This window comes from Acomys russatus, chromosome 32 (assembly GCF_903995435.1).
Source record: "Acomys russatus chromosome 32, mAcoRus1.1, whole genome shotgun sequence".
Taxonomy (NCBI): Eukaryota; Metazoa; Chordata; class Mammalia; order Rodentia; family Muridae; genus Acomys; species Acomys russatus.
Genome location: NC_067168.1, coordinates 31,902,992 through 31,923,238, shown reverse-complemented (window position 1 = coordinate 31,923,238; position 20,247 = coordinate 31,902,992). Strand labels below are relative to the sequence as shown.

General features: G+C 42.1%; 2 protein-coding genes across 5 annotated transcripts in view; one reads left to right on the top strand and one right to left on the bottom strand.

Moving 5' to 3' along the window:
- Positions 1–5,553: 5,553 nt before the first annotated feature.
- Aste1 (asteroid homolog 1) lies at positions 5,554–17,288 on the bottom strand. 4 transcript variants are annotated; one of them, XM_051140460.1, is made up of 5 exons: positions 14,354–14,405; positions 13,204–14,261; positions 9,771–9,981; positions 7,978–8,173; positions 5,554–6,132 (listed from the first exon to the last, which is right to left on the bottom strand). In XM_051140460.1, the coding sequence occupies exons 1-5, from the start codon at positions 14,403–14,405 to the stop codon at positions 5,817–5,819; spliced, it is 1,833 nt and encodes a 610-aa protein (XP_050996417.1). In that variant the 3' UTR covers positions 5,554–5,816. The 4 variants fall into 4 exon arrangements, with proteins under 4 accessions (XP_050996417.1, XP_050996414.1, XP_050996413.1 ...); XM_051140457.1 differs by adding an exon at positions 16,713–17,288 and having other exon boundaries at positions 5,556–6,132; positions 13,204–14,514; XM_051140456.1 differs by adding an exon at positions 16,713–17,286 and having other exon boundaries at positions 5,557–6,132; positions 13,204–14,517.
- Positions 17,289–19,182: 1,894 nt separating this feature from the next.
- Nek11 (NIMA related kinase 11) overlaps positions 19,183–20,247 on the top strand; it is a 151,930-nt gene continuing 150,865 nt past the window's right edge. Inside the window, 1 exon segment of the mRNA XM_051140381.1 lies at positions 19,183–19,352. Coding sequence (XP_050996338.1) covers positions 19,183–19,352 — 170 coding nt within the window.

Below are 20,247 nucleotides of genomic sequence, written 5' to 3'. Positions count from 1 at the left end.
GGCTGGCGTGCAAGGATTATAAAACATTATCCATGAAGCGGTAAGGAACATGTTACTGTTACATAGCTGATTGTGTACAGAAGTATGCAGGTAAGGGAAGATGTGAGAAACCATCTCACAGATAAACCTTAGGAAGTTATATATTAGTGTGCTTTGCTACATCTCTCCTTGTAGTCACCTGTATAGTTGTGTGGTAGGATTCTATTACATTTCACAATTATCTTTCCATGTGGCATTGGTCTCCCAAATTAGCTGTAGGTGTAATTGTTAAGCGATTTCTTTTAATCTTCTGTATGGCATCACTCACATGGAGCTGTTACTAAGAGGTTGACAAGTGATGCTGTGCAGGCCAAAGCTGCATTCAACATGTTTTCTTTCTTAATTTCTCCCTTCCTTCCTTCCTTAGTTTATTGAAACAGTTATATTCACTTACATATTATTAATTTTCATGCCCAAGTAGCAAGGGTAATTGGAATAGGAATAGAAGGGCTTGCTGAAAATACCTAAAATACTTAACCAGGGCTGGGGAGATGGCTCAGTGATTAAGAGTACTTTGCTCTTCCAGGTTCAATTCCAAGCACTTACCAGACAGTGTACAAACAACCATTTTAAATTCCAGTTCAAGGGGATTTAATGCCTTCTTTTGGGCCACCAAAGACATCAGTCACAGACATCCATGCAGGCATAACACCCATACACATAAAATTAAAAATAATAAAAAATTAAAATAACATTTGGTCTTGTATAGAAAATGTTTGCCTACCAATTTAACTATCGAGAGGAAAAATAAGTGTGTATATTACACTCATTGACAAGGGAGAGGCACCAGCTTTCTCTACTATGCAAGCTCCCATCTCTAAGATGCTATTCTGTAGCGGGTTCACTGTCAAGTCTGCCTGTCAGCTGTTAACTGTCCTTGTTCTTGCAGTGCACGGAGTGTTTTGAATGCTGTACCATTGCATTTGTGTGTGGCTGATGTTAGCAACTTTGTGGGTTCTTTCTTCTAACCCTTCTCCACTCCTTTCCCTCTTCCCGTTCAATCCCTTAACAGTAAATATGAGAGGGAAAAAAAGGAGAGTAAAGTGCCCAATTCCAAACACCACACCATCGTCAAAACTATCTGCAGCTGGCAAAATCAGGACCCCACCAGAGCAGGAGCTAAATCATCGTCAGCTGCTGCAGAGTAGCTCAATATCCCCACACCTGGGATTAAAACAAAAACAGTCTTACATTTTTGTGATTTTTAAAGAGACCAGGATTCTCACTATGCTTGTGCCTCCAGTCTCCCTTCCCTTCTCCTCCCGCTTCCCTTCATCAAAGCCTTCTCTCTCTCTCTCTCTCTCTCTCTCTCTCTCTCTCTCTCTCTCTCTCTCTCTCTCTCTCTCTCTCTCTCTCTCTCTTTTTGGCTTTTCAAGACCAGGTTTCTCCATGTAGCCTTGGTTCTCCTGGAACTCTGCTTTGTAGACCAGGCTGGCTTCGAACTCACAGAGAACCACCTGCCTTTGCCTCCCGAGTGCTGGCATTTATAATTGTGCTCCACCACACCTGGCGTCCATCCAAGCTTTTATCCATCTTATGCTCCTGTCTCATCATCTGCTCTCTCCTACCCTCTTAAGTGCACAAGAGAAATGGCAATTTCCCAGAGAATGAGGCTAAATTTGAGCAAGCTAAAATGTATTATTTTGCTTAGAAAAGACAAACTTCCATAGAAATCAAAACAGTCTGACAGCCCAGTCTTAGGGGAAAAGCATAAGCTTACCTCGTTTCCATTTTTCAGACAACACTCTACACCAAAATGTGTTCAAATAGTTTTTAATCATTTCTGAGGTAAAATTGTTACTCTTACTCCATGCTTGGCTGCTCATTAGTTCTTTACAAAACAGGTTATCTTTATAGTAGAGTCAGCGTTTAATCAGTTTGTCTTCTCTGTGTGAACACACAGGTGTGTGCTCGTGCGGAGGCCAGAGTACATGTTCAGCTGTCATTCCTCACAAGCATCTCACAGGGTCCCTCATCGAATTGGAGCTCACCAAGTAGGCTAGACTGGCCAATTAGTGAACCAGGGGTCTGCTTGTCTGCATCTTCCTATCCCTGAACTTACAAATGCACACCTATGCCTGGCTTTGTATAGTGTATGTGACTGCCATGTGTTTGCGTTGAGGCCAGAGGTTGACACTAGGTGTCTTCCTCTGTCATGCTCCATCTTTTTTGTTTTAGACAGGTTCTCTAACTGGGCTAGAGTTCACTAGCTAGCCCTAGGATCCACCTGCCTTTACCCTCTGAGTACTAGGGTTACAACTGTGTGTAGCCATGCCCAGGTTTCACATGGGTTCTGGGCATCCAAACTTAGGTCTTCACACATGTGCACCAAGTACTTTTCCCACTGAGCCATCTCCCCAGGCTGGATTTGTTTCTTGGAAACATGTGTAAGTCTGGGTGCTAGAAGGCCTGTAGTCATTACAAATGTAGGTTTGGGGATGTTCCTGTCCCTAGATTTTACCTCCTCCTTTGCAATGTCTACCTTTTGAGGCCAAGCAAGAAGGATTACAAGGATGCCAGCTTTAAGGAGGGGGGAAAAAAAAGCGGGTGGGGCTCTGGAAATTGAACTGATCCCTGGGCTTTCAGCTGAGCTGTATCCTCAATCTTGTACCCACAGCTTTTCAAAGCAAATGTATCTACTAACGTAGATAATCTACATTACATCTTTCAGCATTATTTCTATTACGACTTCAACATGACTTTTTAAAAAATATTTTTTATTTAATTTTAATTTATATGCATTGGTGTGAGAGTGTCAGATCTTGGAGTTACAGACAGTTGTGAGTTGCCATGTGGGTGCTGGGAATTGAACCTGGGTCCTTTGCAGGCAGTGCTCTTAACCACTGAGCCATCTCTCCAGCCCCCAACATGACAACTCTTAACTTCCTATAGCATTCTCACTCTTGGCCTTCTCTTCTCAGCCGTATCTGATCTTGGCTGCCTTGGCGGATTCTGCCCTTAGCTCTGACGACCCTTGTCTCATGGGCCCTTGTCTGGTGCTTTACATCCACCTTTTGTGTAGTGCTTTGTTCTTGCTTTGCATGTCCAGACGTAACAGTAGTGGCTACTGATCACATTTTACTGCCAGGCATGGCTTATTTGTATGGGTACTAAACGCTTGTAGGCACATTATTTTGACTTTGTACAGTTATTTGGAGTGTAGCAATTTCATTTCACAGGCAGAGCAACGGAGATGTAGTAACTGACTGTTTTATGCACAAAGGAGGGAAAGGTAATAAAGGTCTTTGTCTCCTAAAATTATAATTAATTTAGATTAAAAATTAAAATTAAAAATTCAAGTTGAAATACTAAGGCACACTTGAGTCCTTTTTTTCATGACTAACTGGCCTGGAAAAGGCCAGAGGTTATATTTACAGATGAATAAACTTCCAAGGTCTTAGTGACTGAAAAGAACTTGCACAAAATACATATCAAATATAATTTTACTACCACTAAATACAGAGCATGTTTCTATTACAGTAAATGATTTTTTTTTTCCTCCAGTTTTACCCCAAGATTTACTCATCTTAGCTGTCCAGAACTCTTTTTGTTATTTGAATTGCTAACTGAAGATTGACATGTCCAAAGTTTCAGGTGAGATTTCATTTGCTAGAACTGAATCTGAAAGAACACAGGTTGGCTAAAAACACATTACTAGATTTTGAAAGTGTGGAACACCCCAGAACCTGCTTATATGAGGTTTTTCTCATTGCCACCTATATCTGATTTTTTAAAAAAAAATCTTAAAAGGCCAATCAAACAAAAGAAAACAGAATAGAGTGGAAAAGAAGGGCCAGGCCAAAAGCTCTATTTAGTTAATATAACTCCGATTCAGTGTTGCCTCTTGGTGACTTGTGTCTCAGTACACAGCAGTCAAGTCTGGTCTCTTTACTTGGCAGACTTGATAAAATGTTCTTATTCTTTTCTTTGTGTACTTTTCCCCAAGCAGCTTAAGCAAATATGGCTCTTGTGAGTCAGGTTATGTCGTTACTGTCTGGTGAAGCTTGCTAGATACTCTGTGGAGCGCCTGTGGCGTCTCCTCTGATACATACTTACATACCTGTGTAGGTGAAGTTTTTAATTCTCAGAAGGAATGAGAGAACATGGACATTACTGATGCTATTTCCTTTCCTGTAAGGGTTGATTTCAAGGGACTTGCCCATCTGATATCAATAGTTAAAAAAGAAAAGCCAAAAGAATGCTGTTCAGGAGGAACTTTATTTAACTTAATTAATTAATTAGAGAAAATATCCCTGTGTAGCCCAGGCTAACCAAATTCACTATATAGTTCAAGCTGGCTTACAACCTTCCTGTGTTAACCTTCCTTCTGAGTGCTGAGACTACAGGTGACAACCATCTTAATGAAAAAAGAAGCCAACTGATAATATTCACAAGAATTTCAGTTAAACTCTGTAACCCATACTTTCCATCTTGGTGCCTATTAGGCCAGTTATTTGCCAAAATGAGAGGGGGGGGGCAGGGGCACACACGCACACACACACACACACACACACACACACAGAGGGGGAGGGCGGAGAGCGCGAGCTGTACCATATACAAGGTTGGCAGTGGTTTTGAAAAGTGGTGTTGAGAACCCAGGGAATGGGCCACTTAGGCTGACACAATTTGCACATTATGTCCAAGAACCAGAGAAGGGAACACTTTAGACCTACCATTTGTGGGCAAAGGGTGTTTCTCCTCAAACATGGATGCACAGAACTGTTCTGTTCTTGATCCTTTTAGTAAATACAGTCTGGAGATACCAAAACTGCCCCCCTAAGGAGCACAATGGTCTCCTAAAATATTGAAATGGGAGTTAGTGTTTAGGGTGGAATATTTGAGGAACAAATAGCATTCCATTATTTTTGGAAACATTTGAAGGCATGTGAAGATCTGTTTATTGGCTGATGCCCACTTTATTTTCTGAGTGTGTTTGTCTACCTAGTGTAGAGAAATGTCAACTGTTAAGAACTAGAGATTGGCTGGCTCACATTGGCAACTTACAGCTGTCATTAAGATTACTACTGATGGAATATACCGGTTGGATGACAGAGCAGGAGGAACCTCAGCTGTGTAAGGAGACTATACTTTGAGACTTGCCACAGTGTCCTCATCCCATTTGCTTATTCTTGTCTGCCCGAGCTTTGGAACTAGCCAGCATCTTTACAAACCTGTTAGCATTACTAGTTTTAGAACAGCGCCTCAAATATTTTGGATTCTTAAAACAAATCTGAGAATATTGCCCAAGATTGCCTCAAATCTTCAATCTTCCTGCCTCAGTCTCCTGATTCCTGGGAAATTGTTATGTAGGATTACAAGTCTTATGACTATATAGTTGGCTATGCTATTGCAACTGAAAGGTTATAAAATATTACTATTTTATGAGAAGAGCCATGAAGAGTGAAAGCATGCTTAGTAAATATAGGTGTTTCTAGGCCAGTGAGATGGCTCGCAAGGTAAAGGTACTTGCTTCTAAACCAAGTTTGTTCTCTGGAGCCCACATGGTGGAATCAGAACCAACTCTCACAAGTTGCTCTCTGATTTCTATACAAGTACCATGGCTCTCACATCCCCAACACACATACAAGTAAACAAATGATGCAGACATTTCTTAAATCAGGCTGTATTAAAAGCACAGTACAAAACCTTAGAATTCAGATGATCTCTTGTAAGCTTTATCCCATAATAGGTTAGTCCTGAAGAAAAATTAGTTTCAAGGGGGGAAAAAAAGGAAAAAATTTAAGTTGTAACTGCAAATCTCGTGTACTACAGACAGTTTATTTAAGCTCCGAGTTCTCCACGTGCTCCTCCAAGCTTTCAACCATTAACAGCCCAAACCGATTGCTTCTGTCATACCAGGGCCTGGTGTCTGAAGTGGTTCCTAGGCTGGCAACCTTTTTCTTCTGCCTCCTTTTTTTTGAGTTTGATTTAGCCTTTGGTAAAAATAATTCAGCTGGGGCATATGACCCTGTGGCATTGAACAGATGTTCATAAAGGTGCTTTGCCTCAGGACACAGGGTCAGGAGGCTTTCTGCAGAAGTGGATGCTAGCAGTCGCTGGCAGAGTCCATGTACCAGGCTTCCACTGTACAACCTGTTCAGTGGGAGACAACATGGTTGGAAAGGATCAACGAAGTGCAGTAGGGCAACAAAGATGAACGTTCTCAACAGAAGTATCTAAACACCCAGCTTGCCGCTCCTTTGTAACCATTATCATTACTTGCTGGAACTTAGTAGTTAAAAAGAATTTCATAAAATGGTCTTGGTAAACCAAAAAGACAGTTTATTATTACAATATCAGAAAATTGTAATGGCATCATTTGTATGGTCATTCATTTGGAATAAGAACCCCACTACACAAATACAAAATGAGATTAACTAGAACCCCTAATTTAATGACTCATGACCAGAGCTGATCAAGCTAATGTACTCTGGCCATCAGTGTACAGCCCTTATTTTAATGAGTATGAAATCCATATTTGAGAAGTCTTTATGCTGAGATGCAATTATCATCTTATAGAAAGTATATTAGAAAAAAAACATGAGTGGTACTGTTATTCTTGTTGTGGAGAGAACTGTGGCATGTGGTACCCAGAGAGGAGCCTGCTAACGCAAGCAAGCAGGAGATACAAAAAGATTGGTGTTGTATCTGGCACTGTGGTTATCTCTGCCTCACATGACTAAAGAAGTTAAAGAGCAGAGGAAGAACAAAACGGAAGAACAAGAAACACAGTTTATTTTGTAAGACCCATTTTTTACATCAATCAGAAGGAGCTTATAAAGGATACATGTGTTAATCTTAGATGGATTTGGATTAGAATCTTAAGGCTGCAATCAAGTAGATTTCGGATTCAGGAAACTTGCTTAACTTTTATAGGTCTCAGTTTAACGATACTGTGTGTGATAGTTAATCTTAATTGTCAACTTAATGGGATTTAGAATCACCATGGAACACCTCATGATGTGTCCATGAGCTTTTCCATGAAGGTGTAAGTGAGGACAGAAGAGTCACCCTAACTGTAGGCATCTCCATTCCCATGGACGGGGGTCACGGATTTAATAAAAAAAGAGAGGCTGAACACAAATAGCCATCTCTTTCTGCTTCCTGACTGTGAATACAATGTGACCAGCTGCCTCAGTCTCCTGTGTGCTGTCCTTCCCCACCACGATGGACTGTATCCTCAAACTATGAGCCCAAATAAAATAAACCTGTCTTTGGTGGCAGTGGGGAGACCCAGATTAATCAAATTAAAAAACAAAACAAAGGCCAGCTTATTAGTCTTGGTGGAGGGTTTTGTGTTAGCTCAGATATGAGGTCCAGAGAAAACATTAATGAAAGTAGGGCTGGGGTTATAGCTCAGTTGGTAGAGTGCTTCCCTAGTACCAACAAGCAAACGTGTCCTTGAAGAGTATGCATGGCATACAGATGAAGCATGCATATAACCTCAAATTCCATTTCCTAGCCACTGCCTTCTCGAATCTTAGTTTCTTTCTAATACCTCCTGGGTGGATAATTACCAGGATGCTTAAGCCCAACATTACTATTGCTTCTCCTCGGGCCCACAGCTATCCCACCCAGCTTAAACTCCAGAGTTAAAAACTCTGGTATTACAGGCTCAGCACCCTTCTTCGTTCATACATACGAATGGTATGTATACATGTTACTGCAGTAACAAGACGTGCCTAGGGTAGAGCAGCAGAAAAGTTCCTATGAAGTGATAATTCAAACACCCAAAAGAGTTGAGGTAATTCGTTACACCCTACTAACTGACTTTGAAAATTAGGTACAATGGAAACTGGAAATATTTTCCATTTCCAGAAGCTTCAATTATGATAGTATTCTGAGATCGACTCCAGTAACATTGTTTTCAAAGTGGCTTGTTTAACTCTTCAAACTCTGTGTGCACCCATCTGAACTAAAGTTTCTCATGGTGCTTACCGAGTTAGGTCTGGCTCTGGAAGAGGAGTGGACAGTAGCTGGTTGAGATACAACCCCATCTGGAGACAGGATTGCCACTGACAGAAGACATGAGCTGTGTCTAAATCCAGTCTTGTACACGGCCGCATGGGCACCTCCACCCGTTGTAATTCTTCATACAACGTCTTGGCACCACCTACCCGTGGATCTTCCTTACCTAGATAAACAACCCAAAGGCAGCATTTATAAAAACACTGCATCAGTTTGCGGTTTCCCTACATACCAACGTCAAAGCCCACAAAGACTGTAAGTTTGAAAACTAGTTGCTTTTCTCTTCTAGTTTCATAAATGCCTTGTTTACATGGAAGGTCCCTTTTCTTGATTACATTATTCAACCCCAAACTAGTGATTTTTCCTTGAAATAAAATCTCTCCTGCAGCATGGTACCTGGCCTTAAACAACGTCCGCATGTAAATTCTCTAGGATTTGTGTCTATGAAAATATGACATTAAACACCATTCTCTTCACTGTCTTTACTGCTTATTCCTTCCACCAAAGCCCCATGGGGTAGCACACTGGTTTAAAGACAGCTCATAGGTTCAAAGCATATTTTGCCTGTTTTACAGGAGGAAAATGAAAAGTATGAATAATTTGACAACTGCATTGTTTCTTTCCATAAGAGACGGGGCAAGAAGCACCGACCTGAGGAGATGCAGCTTCTACGGGTTTGTTTGAGCAGAGGTGTATAAAATAACACTGGGACCAACTTAAAGGAATAAAAAGGAGGCCCACCTTTCACAATTAGCGGGAAGCAAGGCACTGAGCCTGCCAGGGTGCGGGGTCCACATTCCCTAAAAGAAAACAAATAGACATGCTCCTTCTATAGGACTCACACAAAATCTTAATAGGCTCATGCTATGAGGATTTCTGTAAATAGCTTCAAACTGTTCTGAAAGCCATGGGCCTCATTCGTTTTCTGTTGGTTGTCATATGCCAGTGGTCCCTCTGATAGCTACTATCAGACGAGCCTGAATATTTGGAATGCTTTGAGTTCATGCTGTTGCATTTTTAAACTCATAGAATACACCAGGTAGGACTATCTTCAGAACTCTTGCCATGATGAGAATGTTTTGTGTCTGTACACAGTATCACATGTCCACACTAGGGTGGCAAGTGCTTGAAATGTGGCTGCTACCAAAGGCTCAGGTTTCTATGTGAACTTAACTTTAAATAGCCACACGTAGCTGTGGCTAACAGATACCCTGTTAGACCTGTTATACAGTGACAGCTTTATGGTATTCATAGTCTTTTAAGGAGAAAGTTGCATTTAAAAACTAAAATATTCCAATGCTTCCTTTACTTTACCCAATATTTAAATGCACAGAAGTTGCCCAGGTTATTTCTCTAGTACAGACAAGTTTTAATCTTTTCTTTCTATTACTTACATATTAATAGAAACGTAATAGCCTTAAAGGTAGAAACCAATATGAGCAAGAATGCTTATGGCTGGAAATATTGAGTCATTTCTTCTCTGGGAAAGTGCACGTAGGTTTCTTGTGCTGCTGCTGCTGCTGTGTTAGTGATGGGGCAGCAGAATGACACAGAGCACAGTTGGTGACGCACATCCCAGCTCTGTACCTGAAGCCAGCCAAGCTCCTGGCACATGGAACTATGAGTATTTACCAGTGAAGGACATTTTGGCACCTTATTCTAAGTTCTGTTGTAATAGGGGTTGGTTTTTGTTTGTGTAAATTCTTGAGGGTGTACAGTTTATATACAACTTGGCAAAGCATTCCTTGAGTTCTAGAACCTACCAGGGCTGTTGATGATGGCATGCAGGGGCCCCCTCAGCATCCCCAGCAGTAAGGCCTGCAGATGATGGAGCTTTGCCTTGGCCTCTGTGGACTGCAGCCAGTAACAAGTCACAGCAATGGGCAACTTCAGAAAAGTAGGGATGGGCTCCAGGACCATCTGCGTGACCTTCAGGGCTTCTAACAGAAGCGTCTGCCGCCTAGCCAGGGGGAGCTGAAAATGTCAAATAGTCTGCAAATTAGGGCATTTTTAGTAGCATGATGAGATTTAATTCAGCTGTGGAAATTAATAAATGATGTTTGGTTCTTTGAAGAAATGTACCCTCTATGCCCCCTAAACAGCTTTTCTTGTGTCTCTGCCTCCTCTCTCTGAAGGGTTAGTGCATACATTTAGTACACACACTCCTCAGGAAGTATTAGAAATTCAGTCCTGAGATTGTACCCCTTAATCTTGATTCAGTATTTTGAGGGGAGACTAAGAACTTGCATTTTAACTAGAGCCCACATACTTTACAAAGATCTACACGAACCATGCCTCCACTTGCTAGTGTAGACGAGGTACCACTTTTTCTCAGATGCACAAACTGATCACCTCCACAAAATAGTTACAAATCCCTCTGTTGCATGTGGCTGCTTAAGGGTTAGAAATATATTCAAAGTAGGCAGAAACGTCTCCGTGACTTCCTATCCTGTTCTTGTGCACCCAGTGCACCCACTTCCCCTTATAATTACATGAGAAGTGACTTCAAGCTGAGAAGTAAACAGCTATGGGAGCTTTGAGCTGCTTGTTGAATTTTACTCAAATGAATCTCAAGATGTTGGGAATCATAAAGTACCTTTAGGCCATACTTTTTATAAACATTTAAGTAAAGAGTTGTACTCCTTGTGTTTCTATGCAGTTAGAGAAATTCCCTCCTTGCCAAAGGGTTAGACAGTGGACTACATTCTTAGCATTTAACAGGTGGTTAGTAAAGTGACTGATGAAGAAACAGATGAAAAGAGATGCTAACCCAAACCAAAATGCATCCTAACTGACAAAATAGTTATGTCATTCATGTCTGAGGTCTTTAAATAGTACAGTGACTCTAAACACAGTTTCAGTCTTTTAATATTGTCATAAATCTTATAGTTAGTGCTTCATAGCATAGCAATAACCCCTAGTAGACGTAGGACTCACGCCTTAAGTAAAACACATTTCAACTTCCAGTTACAACTTAGATGAACAAAGTGTTCTAGGATTTGATACCATAGATTCTGCCCTCAATAACTGTGACTTTGGGCAAGTTTCTGAGGGTTTCTCTAGTCTGATCATCTGTAAAATGAGCCTTCCATGTTGGAGGTGCACAAGACGTTTTCTTGAATTCATCAGCCCTTAGTGCCTTAAAGGGGAAACTACTCTGCTTACAGTCCCATCTGCTCTGCTCCCAGGCCCACTTGGGACTACCCCATTTGTGACTACCCCATTTGGTTTGGGTGGGAATTAAATGAGCCAGTATGTAAAGTCTCTATCATGAGCTGTCACCTAGCTGAAGTATTATTCCTACATCATGTTAAAGGCAGGAATGATCCCAAGGCTTCTGCACTTGAACCTGCATTTGTGTCTGGAAGTGTATTTGCACCTGGCGTCATTTAGAATTAAGGGCTAATTAGGGCTTAAAGACATTGAGCTAAATACAGAACTGATTAACTCATGCCAAAGGCAAGCTAAATGATACACTGTGGTACAAAGTATACGAAAATTTCCTCTTACTTTGAAAACAACTAAGTGTTGAGAACACTTTCGTTATCACTCACAGGAAACAATCAGCATGCTACATCTCATCGATTGCACTGGACTATTAGGGGGAAAAGAGTCTTGATCCCTATTTCACGTGGATCCTGCTCCTTCTGGACAGACTGTAGATGTAATGTAAAAAAAAGTAATTGTTTTCATGATCTTGGGAGTAGCTAATACTTTCCTAAGCAGATCAGAGAAAGGAAGCCGTAAGTAATATAAATTTAAATGAAAATGGCTACACTAAAACTGTTTAATAAAATACACTACAGTGAAAATCAGAACAGGAGGCCCTGGCCACAGTGCTAATTGACAAATGATCAGTAGGTAAAAATCCCAGGAAAATAGGCAAAATAATGACTAATGAACATAGGCAAGTCATCAGAGACATGTACATTGCCTACCCAAACGGCTAAGATGACGGCCTACAGATCAGCCAGAATGCTTCCTGGGCTAAACACCAAGCACTGACAAGAGTACAGGAAGAAGCACTGTCTTACTGCTTGTGGGGATGTTAGGGGGTCCACTCTCAGGGGGTCAGTTCAGGAAGAGCTGAACACAGTGCCTCATTGGGCCCAGCAATTCCACCTATGTGCAATAGAAATATGTCCTTATGTTAGAAATGGTGTGCACCATAATAGACATGGCACTATATGAAATGGCACAACTGAAAACTGCCTAGCAGAAAGTCATTTGTGAATTATTCATCCCTGCGTAAGCTGGCACCAATGACCCTATGAGTCTGAGAGTGAACATTTAGTTGGAGCTAAAAACAAAACAAAACAAAACAAAACAACCCAGTCAGGCGTGGTGGTGCACACTTTTAATCTCAGCACTTGGGATATGAAACTGTTTATCATGATTACACAATTAAACATACAAATTAAATGTAAGTTAATTTATAAAACAGTTGCAATACCCATTGTTTTGGAGTGTTTGTTTGTTTGAGGCACGGTTTCTCTGTGTAGCCTTGGCTGTCCTTTATAGACCAGGCTAGCCTAGAACTCAGAGATCTGCCTGGCTCTGGGATTACAGATGTGTACCACTGTGCCTGGCCACTATTCTTAATAGATTTACATATTAATAAAAACAAAAGCAACACTGGGATCCATGAGAACATTATTTTTTTTCCTTGACTTAAACAACACCAAGGTAAGCTAAGTCATGCTTTTAGGGGTCGATTTAAACAAGTCACCATGATGCCACAACCCCAAAGTCTAAACAGAGGTCAACAGTAATTAAAAACAAAACCTTTAGATGATTCATCAGCCCTAATCTTAACTGAACTCCGAGATAATCTAAGATGCTGTTATTCTCATATCAAGCGCCTATGCGCACACCTCTTTTACAGTTGAGAATTTTTCCTTTTTTGTTTTTTAAAAGCTATATACCCCTATTCTAGTTCAGATTAATATAGAACAAAGTGCACAGGAGCCAGGTTACTGAAGAACACTGGAAGTAGCATATTTAGCACTATGTGCTAGGTTTGAGTTAGTACTGACCTTAGCTAAGAGATTACCTAGTATACTGGAGTTCTAGCTTTCACATACAATAGGAAGGGCAAGATGGCAACCAGTGTGCTATTTTAAGAGAGACTGTACCTATGAAGGCAACTTATAATCTATAAAGAAACTTCTAAGCATTTTATTTTTACAAACTCACCTCATTCAATTTGCTCAAGTCAGAATGATCCTTGAGCAGCTGTTCTGCATAAACAATTGATATTTTGATATTTGTACTAATCCTTTCCACTTCACTGAAAGCCAGAAGCTGAGAAGGCAGTGCTTTCTGGGATGTGTCTTCTGGGTGTGATGAGGCATTCAGAAGACCATAGATGATCTGGCGGATGGGCTGAGACGCCCTGTGGGCGTTTGGCCGCTGCATATTTTCTACCTGTGTGTGAAGAAAGGTCCTTCGCAGCACCAAAGCATCACTGATGAAGGGTGGTAGCTGGCCTTTGGCTAAAGCTGCTCGGACCCACTCTGGTAAACCCAGATTCAGAGCGTCTGTACAGACGTAAGTACCACAGCGGAAGAAGTCGTGCAGCTTTGCCCGGGACTGCTGGTACTCCTCCATGGAACAGCAGACAAGTTCCTTAACATTTTTGCGATCCTTTTTGGGGAGATACTTCAGAACATTATCTAGTGCTTCCGTGGCGTCATCAAAATGAGACAACCAGTTTAGGAGTCCCAGAACCCGGTGATATCTCCTCCCCTTAGAAGGAAAGGGGGGACGCACTTTATTTATGAATGTCTCCATGATGGGCAGATTAACATGGTCATTTCCACACAGAACCGCAAAGAGAGGTAACAGAGCTTTGTTCATGTTGTTGAAGTAATGGCAGAATGCGCCGAGGGAAAAGCATCTGGCGGGAATGTAGTAATCTTGCGTATCCTTAACAGTGCTCAGATTTTGCCACTGAAAGCTATTCAGAGGGCAGAATCCACTTTTCAGGTCAAAAATGCAAAAGTCACTGTCTGATGATAGCACAGGGCAGTTCCAGTGATTGGCAAGTGTCATAATGTCCCGATCTGCTTCGGAGAAGCTCTGCACAAAACATACCTTAAGCCTGACCAAAACCTGAATGAACACTTCTCGGGTGAGTAAGGGACACACATTCCCACCCCCACCAACAGAAAGGGAATGGGCTGCTTGGATCTTCTCCCTGGCCCGATCCTTCAGAGTTGTCAGCTTTTTATCTGAAATGTCACATCCTCCATCTAGTACAACGTATGGACAAATATGACAAGCAAACAGTGATTCAAAGAATTTCTGCACAACATCTGCAAACAAATCGTAGTCCCCGCCGTACCTGAGCTCCAAGTTTGAATTGAAGCAAAGCCGGTGGAAAAGAGAATAGCCATCAATGATAATTTTGGTGTTCCGCAATTTCAAATCAGTGAAGAATTCATTATTATAGTCTTCCACAAAACTCATTAGTCCCCGGATACCCATGATGACTGACAGAACTCCCTGCTGAAGCAATAAAAACCAGCTTCAATTGATGGTCCTTCTAATAGCTATTCTTGGTTGCCAATTTGACCACATCTGGAATCTACCACGACCCAAGCTTCTGGGTACACCAGTGATGGATTTTTTTTTTTGATTGGCTCATTAGAGGTGGAAGGCCCTAATGGCAGGACACGGATAAAGGAAGCTCTTGTTCTTTGTTCATCCCTTCAAGGCATTAGAGCCTACTTCTTCCTGAGTCTGGTGGATACTGAAGACCAGATGAGATTCTTAAACTTTTGTAGGGAGACAGCGATTGCTGGAACAGTTGGACCACTGATGTTATGCCGTGTGTGTGTGTGTGTGTGTGTGTGTGTGTGTGTACACGTACAGACAGAGTACTGCTATCCATTCTGTTTCTCTAGAGAATCCTAATACAGTGCTTATAGGGCACCAAATCATTGTTTCAACAGGAAACAACACATGCTTTTTAAACAGACTGTATTGGGTCTGTCAACATACCTAGCTGACCATTTTTCCTTGTGCGGTACAAGACAAAAAATAGTTTCTGTAAAATTATCTTTTATTTACCTGTTTCAGTTGTTGTCTTAGAGGTTTACTGCTTTCTTCTGCTAACCTAGGCCTAGTTCTGGAAGCTTCTACACTCTGTACAATCTAACCTAGGCCTAGAATGTTTTCAGCTTCTGAGACTTACTGCTGAATAAGCTCACTCTTACTAGTTCTTTCCGTGCTCTGGCCTGGCTGGTTCAACTCAGCTGTTCTGGCTCAAACTCCTCTCCCAGCTGACTGATTTAATCTGGCTCTGCTTTGCCTCAAACTAACTCAGCAATCTGCTCTAATCTTATGGCTTCTTGTCATTTTCTGGCATGTTCTTTCTTAACCTGAGTTCTTTTTCTCTGCAACTCATCTCTCCATTACTGTCCTGGTGAAAATTCCTCTTGTCTCTGGAAAACTGTCTCTTAAGTAGCTTCCCTTTCATCTCTCTTCTCCTCAGAGTTGGGCATATCCTATTCTGTCAAATATTTCTGATTCATCATCTTTTCTGCCACTCAATTAGACATCACTTTCAAACATGGGTGCTGCCCTTCTACAAAAAAAAAAAAAAAAAAAGCTTTACTTTAGTTTGGGATTAAAAGCATGTACCACCACGCCTGGACCTAAGCTTTTCTTTGCCTGATATTTGCTCTATACCAGGCTGGCCTAGAACTCAGATCTGTTTGCCTCTGTCTCCTGAATTAAAGGTGTGTTTATATTCCAACCAGATCACATAGACCTTGAAGATCTTTGGATTTGATCTCTTCCCAGAACAGCCATATTCTGAGTTAACATTCCTCTACAAATTTCATGGGGTTTGATCTTTGGTTAATGACAGACACTACTCTTGGCCTCACAGGAACACTATGGGTCCCACCAATACAGAAATCCTGTGGATTTTGCTACTGAAGTTGTGTTTCCATTTTACAAGACTGAGTGTCAAGGCATAAAGTCTTAAGCTATAAAAACGACACCCCTCATCAATGTCATAAATCACAGTGTAGGACACATAAGGGTTCAGTGTTTCCTTCCTATGGATAAGTAGACCCTTCTTATCAGGTCCTGAGTGTGGGGGACGTTAGACAGCAGTTTGAGGGAAGGAAGAACCTACAGCTTTACACTTCTGGGACCTCAGCTATCCAATTTCAACCCCATTTACGATTCTTTATGTCCTCCTGCTTCTGGCCTATCTGGCTAATAACTCATAGGATTGGTTGGCATTACTGGTTTTCCTTCCCGCCTCAGGCTTCAAGTATAACTTGGCATGGCGCAATCACCAGCCTTGTCTTTGTTTTTTAATCTTGGAACTTTTGCATTTTGATTTTTTTGGGGATACTACCTAAACATTCATCATCCTGATTTTTTTTTTTTTTTTTTTTTTTTTTTTTTTTTTTTTTTTTAGCATCTGCTTACTTTTTTGCGCTTGATTTTTACCTCACTTCAGATTCATCTGGGTCAACAGCTCGGCACTTTGAATTTTAAACAGGCATTTCTTTCCCGGGTCTGTCTTAGGGCTTCTGCAAACTCATTGTAAGCTAATGAGCTGACCTTGTAAGGAGTAGCTCAACAAATGCGAGCTAGTCAGGGCAAAGGTGCGCAAAAGGTAGGATCTAATTCCTCAGACACAGATCTTACTGTCCCAAGCCACCCGGGCCCTCTCGACCCACCTGCTGCTTCCTCAGCGGTGACCTACTCCCTTCACCAGCAGTCGTTAGGAGCCCAGTGAAAACATGCAGGTGAGTTGAAGACTTCGACCGGAAACAGGAAGTACCAGGGAATGACGTCACTGGGAAGCCTGGCTTCGGGAAGCTGAAGGCGCTGCCTGGAGACGGAAGTGCTCTCGGTCCTGGTGGCGATAACTTAGTGTAGAAGGTTCAGGCATTGGTCTCACAGTCGCGGCCGCCTCCTCAGGGAAACTCATTTCGCCGCGACCGCCTTGTCCCCCTCTCTTCACCGCGCCTCACAGGGTCCCGGGTGTTTCCGTCGGCTTGGGCTCCAAACCCCGGCTTCCCAGAAGCCCCTGCGCCGTCTCCGTGGCGACGATGTTAAACAACCACGCTAGCCGAGGCAGGGAGTTCCAAGCTGAGGAGGCAGGGTTGGGTACCGCCAGCCGGGGACCCGGAAAGGTAATGAAGGTGGACCTCCGGCAGCCAGGCCCCACAGCCCATTACCCCTCGGTAGAATAAGCGCTCAGCTCCTCGATATACATTCACCTGAAAATTTAAGGTTTATTGCTGAAGAGACAAGGAAGTTAGTTGTTTTACCTCTCAGGTCGGATTTAGCAGAACCCCCAGTAAGAATGGCTTCCTAGTGTCATGGATGTAAACCACTCAGTTCCCACCCGCGGTTTACACGTGGTTTTCCCTTTGCCTGCCCCAGCGGGATGGGTTGTTCCCTCACGAAAGGTTAGCACAAAGTGGGCATCTCTGCTTTCTCCAACTTCCTACTCTGCTATCTTTCCTTTGTTGGTCTTTGGGCCACAGTTGATTGGCTGAACCCTTCCTTGCTCTGATACACCCACTGTATGTCGTATGTCAGCTGTTAGCCACGCCCCAGGGATACAAAGATAACATGTTCCCAGCATCCAAGTTCATCTGCCGCCCTAGGATCAGATCCAGGCTGCAGTGGACTTAACATTCTATGGTTATCAACAGGGATGAGAGGGTGACAGAGCTGAGTTTGTGAGATTAGCCCGGAGGGGTGCTTACACACTGCCCGGTTTGTCTCCATTACAAATCGAAGCTTTGGACCCTCCATCTTGAGTTCTGTCCTTCACTGAATGGGGACTTTAATCACCTCCCCACATTAAGGAGAATTATTAGAGGCCCAAAAAGGCTGTGGTGACGCCATTCACTGCCCCCTCCAACAGCTTACTTTATCTAGAAACCATCACTTTTATGCCAGTCAAAGAAGCAAACAGAAGGTACCTTTTAGAGAGGCTTATTCGTTAGATGCTGCAGATTTTGCTAACATTACCTTGAGGAGGGGTATTACTCTCACTGGGACTGGATGAAATACCAGATTAGTACATTATTTAAAAAAAGACAATTTTACAAATGAGTTTTATGTTTCTATCTTGCAGATTTTTGTGTTTGATGGCCCAGGTAGTTTTTGGTAAATGTCAAGGCCACAGGCTGTCATTAGAACAATATCTTTTTTCTTGTTGTTTTGGAATTGTTGAATATGAAACCTAATGCCAAGGTATACATAGTATTCAGTGTAAAGCCATATTTTCATATAGATCTTAGACAAAAGCAAAGTTTTCCATAAAACATTTAACACTTTGGTGGAACAAAAGTGTGTTTTGTGGACCATCCAGCCATAAAACAGTTCTGCCGTTCATAACCACCACCCGTTTCATAGCTCCCCGGGGAGTTATGCCTGTGTCTCTTATCCATTTGTATTCAGCCAGTTTTAAAAAGCAGCGTAAGGGTTGAGTTGCCTGCCTTCTAATCCAAGGAGGTCACTCTGTACCTAGTGTGCAGAATAGAAATGGAATCGGAGTTTGCTTAGAATGAGGTGGGGGACCCACTCTGAACTTATATCCCTTCACATAGCTAGGCTAATAAACAAATACCACAACACTGATTAAAGTCTACATGCACAAGATGCAAACTAAAGCAAAAAAGGCTAACTTACGGTTTAGTCCCAATGTACTGTACTTGTAAGTCAAAGTACACGTAAGAGGGAAGCCGGTGCAATATGTGCACGGGTCCTGTATTTGGATGATTTTTTTTAAAGTTAACACCATATGAATTATAAAATAGGTACACATTTCAGAAGTCAGTAAAAAAATTGGCTGTAAATTGTTATGATAAAGGTATGTATAAGGACTGCTCTCTTTGTAGGAGAAAGTACCTGCTGGACTTTACTTTGCAGTATTTTTAACACACACACACACACACACACACACACACACACACACACAGAGTACAGTGCAGGTATCATCGCCAAAAGCTTATACCTTTTTTTTTTTTTTTTTTTGGTAGGAATTTTGTAGCTTCTTTTAGACATGATCTGTGGAGTTTCCATATTTCTGGCATCAATCAACACTTCCTGCTTGACTTTTCGATCCTCAGCCGAGAGGCCTGACTTATTCCTGTGAATGAACAAGCCAGTTTTACCTTGTTTGGAGCAATGCTAAAATTCCAAGAGACTGCCAAGTGTGTGCGCGGATCCACAGCCATCTCCACGCACCCAGCTACCTTGATTGGAGGAAGATATGTTCTTCGACAGAAACTTGGCAGCGGGAGTTTTGGAATTGTCTATCTGGTGTCAGACAAGAGAGCCAAACAGGGAGAGGAACTGTAAGTAGGAGATGCTCACAGCTGTGCGTAGCCACAGGTTGGTGGAGAACGTGGAGTCATGTCTGCTCTGCACCTTACATTAATCAAGAAGCTTAGAAACATCAGAAGTTCTTTCACTGATTTTTCTTTAGGTACCCCACTCCTATTTCACTTGAAGTCCTGGGGTTTTTGCTCTAAAACTGAGCCACGCTTGCAGCTCCAGATAAGATTGGGAAAGACGACAATACATGTTTCAGATCCAAATAAAGTATTCAAATGACCTAGGGAAGTTGAACTGGATAGATTGCTTAAAAGTGATTTTTTTTTTTTTTTTTTTTTTTAACGCATAGCACAGTCTTAATGGCAACATATTCCCACTGGCCTTGGTTGGGACTTCCTCAGTGGGAAAAGCTCAATTCTTCATGATGACTATTTTTAGAACTGCTCCAAAATGCAAGTAAACAGTAATTCATGTGCCAGGTAAATGGGTGCACTGAAGGCAGGGTGGCGTTTTGCTGTGGCTTCTCCGGAAGAGGTATTTAGAATAGGAAGCCAGAAGCTAGACATTCAGAACAAATGGGTCTTCTCATTCGAAACTAGTTCACATCAATGGTACCCTTGTCACCTTTAATTTTGGTCAAGCACAGTAAGCCCTCACAGTGGGGGAAAATCCCTAACACCATTGGATTGATCCCCTCGTACAGTTAGGCGGTCATTTTAGATTAGTCTGTCTTCTGTTTGTTGCAGCTAAACGTCAGTTGGAACTAAGGTTAGGCAGGGATGGTGGATCAGTGGGTAAAGTCATGAAGAGCTGAGTCCTGGAGCCCACATAAACAAGCCAAGCATGGCAGTGTGCGCTGATAAGCTCCACGCTGGGGAGTGGTTGGGAGACAGGTGGGTCTCTGGTGTAGCTGGC